The sequence below is a fragment of the Anneissia japonica genome, unplaced genomic scaffold (genome assembly GCF_011630105.1).
Source record: "Anneissia japonica isolate Jap-2015-1 unplaced genomic scaffold, ASM1163010v1 scaffold34047_len1918_cov105_single, whole genome shotgun sequence".
Taxonomy (NCBI): domain Eukaryota; kingdom Metazoa; phylum Echinodermata; class Crinoidea; order Comatulida; family Comatulidae; genus Anneissia; species Anneissia japonica.
Window position 1 is genome coordinate 1 of NW_022715126.1, and position 1918 is coordinate 1918.

Below are 1918 nucleotides of genomic sequence, written 5' to 3' on the forward strand. Positions count from 1 at the left end.
ATCCAGAATGTGAGACTTGATCACATGAAAAGGTTAGCGCGAAGAAAGGGTTTCGAGGTGACGGATAAAATAAGGTAAGGGTGTACGGCCGGACGGACGGAAGTGACCTCCAACAAGGTGCCTAGGCCTAGATCTAGTGGCCTACTTGAAATGAGTTCATGTCTATAATTATCTGGCAGTAAAACTATTACTAAAATTAGTTAGTGAATACTTTACTCTAGGAATATATATTTTCTGATTTTTAACATCCAGATTTTGCTTGAGTTTTTAAAACTAGATATAGATAAGAATGTATGCCTTGTTTTTGTAAAAGGAGTAAGATGTAATTTATTGTTGTAATGATTTGAGTCAGGCCGATGCTTTTAAAGACGAGACTTAGTTTACTACTGAGAGTAATTAAATATTCATTCTTTTGACTTTGTTCTGAGTGAATAAAGGATATCATTGATTAACAAGTAAAAAGAGGAAAAAACACTTGAATTTTATATTTATAACTTAAAACCTACCTTTTTTTTTTGTCAGTTCATGGGATTCTCCTGCTGCTGTTTTTTCAATTTTTCTCCTAGCAATGGTGGCAAGTTCTTTTTTATTTTAACTTTAATAGGCGCTTTATAAGTTCTGTTGTATTATTATTATTATATTTGTACAGTAAACAATTTAGGTGCATCTTCTACTATTCCACTAATTATTACCACTATTACTATTTTCTTTTTCAGTGAAAAGGTCACACACATTGTGTCAGAGCTTTCGACAAGAGATGAAGTGGTTGAAAATTTAACGAAAAATTACAGCAATTTGTTGCCTTCGTGTGAAATATTGTCGGTACAATGGTTTGTAAGCTGTATGGAGGCTAATGATGCTATTCTTGTTACGGACGAATACAGGCTGCCGTCAGAAAGAAAGATTGACAAGGCAAGTTAGAGCCATGTTATGTTTCTAGATAAAGCACATACCAGGCATTGTATTGTAGTTTATTTATACTATGCAACTGTCCCATGGGAAAACAATGTACCTGCTATTATATTTTTGTGCAAATACATTGCTCTACCTTAGAAGGGCTGATTTGTGTCTGTGTTACTGCAACTCAATAAGAAATTGATGCCTTGTTTCTGCAAATTGATTTCAGGTGAAAATATTTAATTTTATTATTTATAGTAAAAGCCACCCAAAAAGTTTATAAGAAAATGAAATCTTACTGCCTATTTATTTTAAAGAATCACATAGGTTATCTTTCAGTATGCCACAAAAAAAAAATACATTTCTAAAAAAAATTTTTGCACAAATTTTCAGCAAAACTAAAACTTACTGATAAAGAATACAAGATGAGCAATGTATTTATTTAACTATTCTCTAGTGATTTTAAAGTTTTGCATGTTCGCATATCTTTAATGATTATTATAATGATTAAACTATCCCTCGGCCTGTTGCCTGTTCATTATACTCTATTGTTTTTGGACCACAGACTAAATCACTTGATGACAGAAAAACTAAGAAAAATTATTACCAAAATGCAAAATATGCATGTCAGAGGTCAACTCCTGTCAGTGACTCAAATCGAAAGTTAACAGTAAGTATCAATTAATGTCACTTATAGAATAACTTAATTAAATTTTATCGCTGTCAAAGCTCTTCAAGATATATTTGTTGTCGTCATTTAAATTCATAAAAAATTATGATCTCTATATGATTTGAACCCATTTTTGAAATGATCTAGATGATAAGCACTCTAACTGTGTAACAATTTTCTGTATTACACTTGGTGCTGAGGTGGATCTAGATATGCCCGAAAGGTGGGGGCGGCATTCGAGAGACAACACTACCTAATTTTTTTTGTCTAGATGTCTGGGAATAACCTCTGAAGCAATTTGTGCGAATAATTTCTTTTTCTTTCTTTTTTTTTTTAAATTTGCAAAAAGGG

The 1918-nt window shown here is 32.0% G+C and overlaps 1 protein-coding gene across 1 annotated transcript; it reads left to right on the top strand.

Moving 5' to 3' along the window:
• Nucleotides 1-6: 6 nt before the first annotated feature.
• On the top strand, nucleotides 7-1567 carry LOC117109182 (DNA nucleotidylexotransferase-like; the record flags this gene model as incomplete). Its single annotated transcript, XM_033251428.1, has 3 exons — nucleotides 7-74; nucleotides 717-912; nucleotides 1463-1567. Coding segments are annotated over exons 1-3 (351 nt in total), but the record flags the coding sequence as incomplete, so codon positions are not given.
• Nucleotides 1568-1918: the final 351 nt, after the last annotated feature.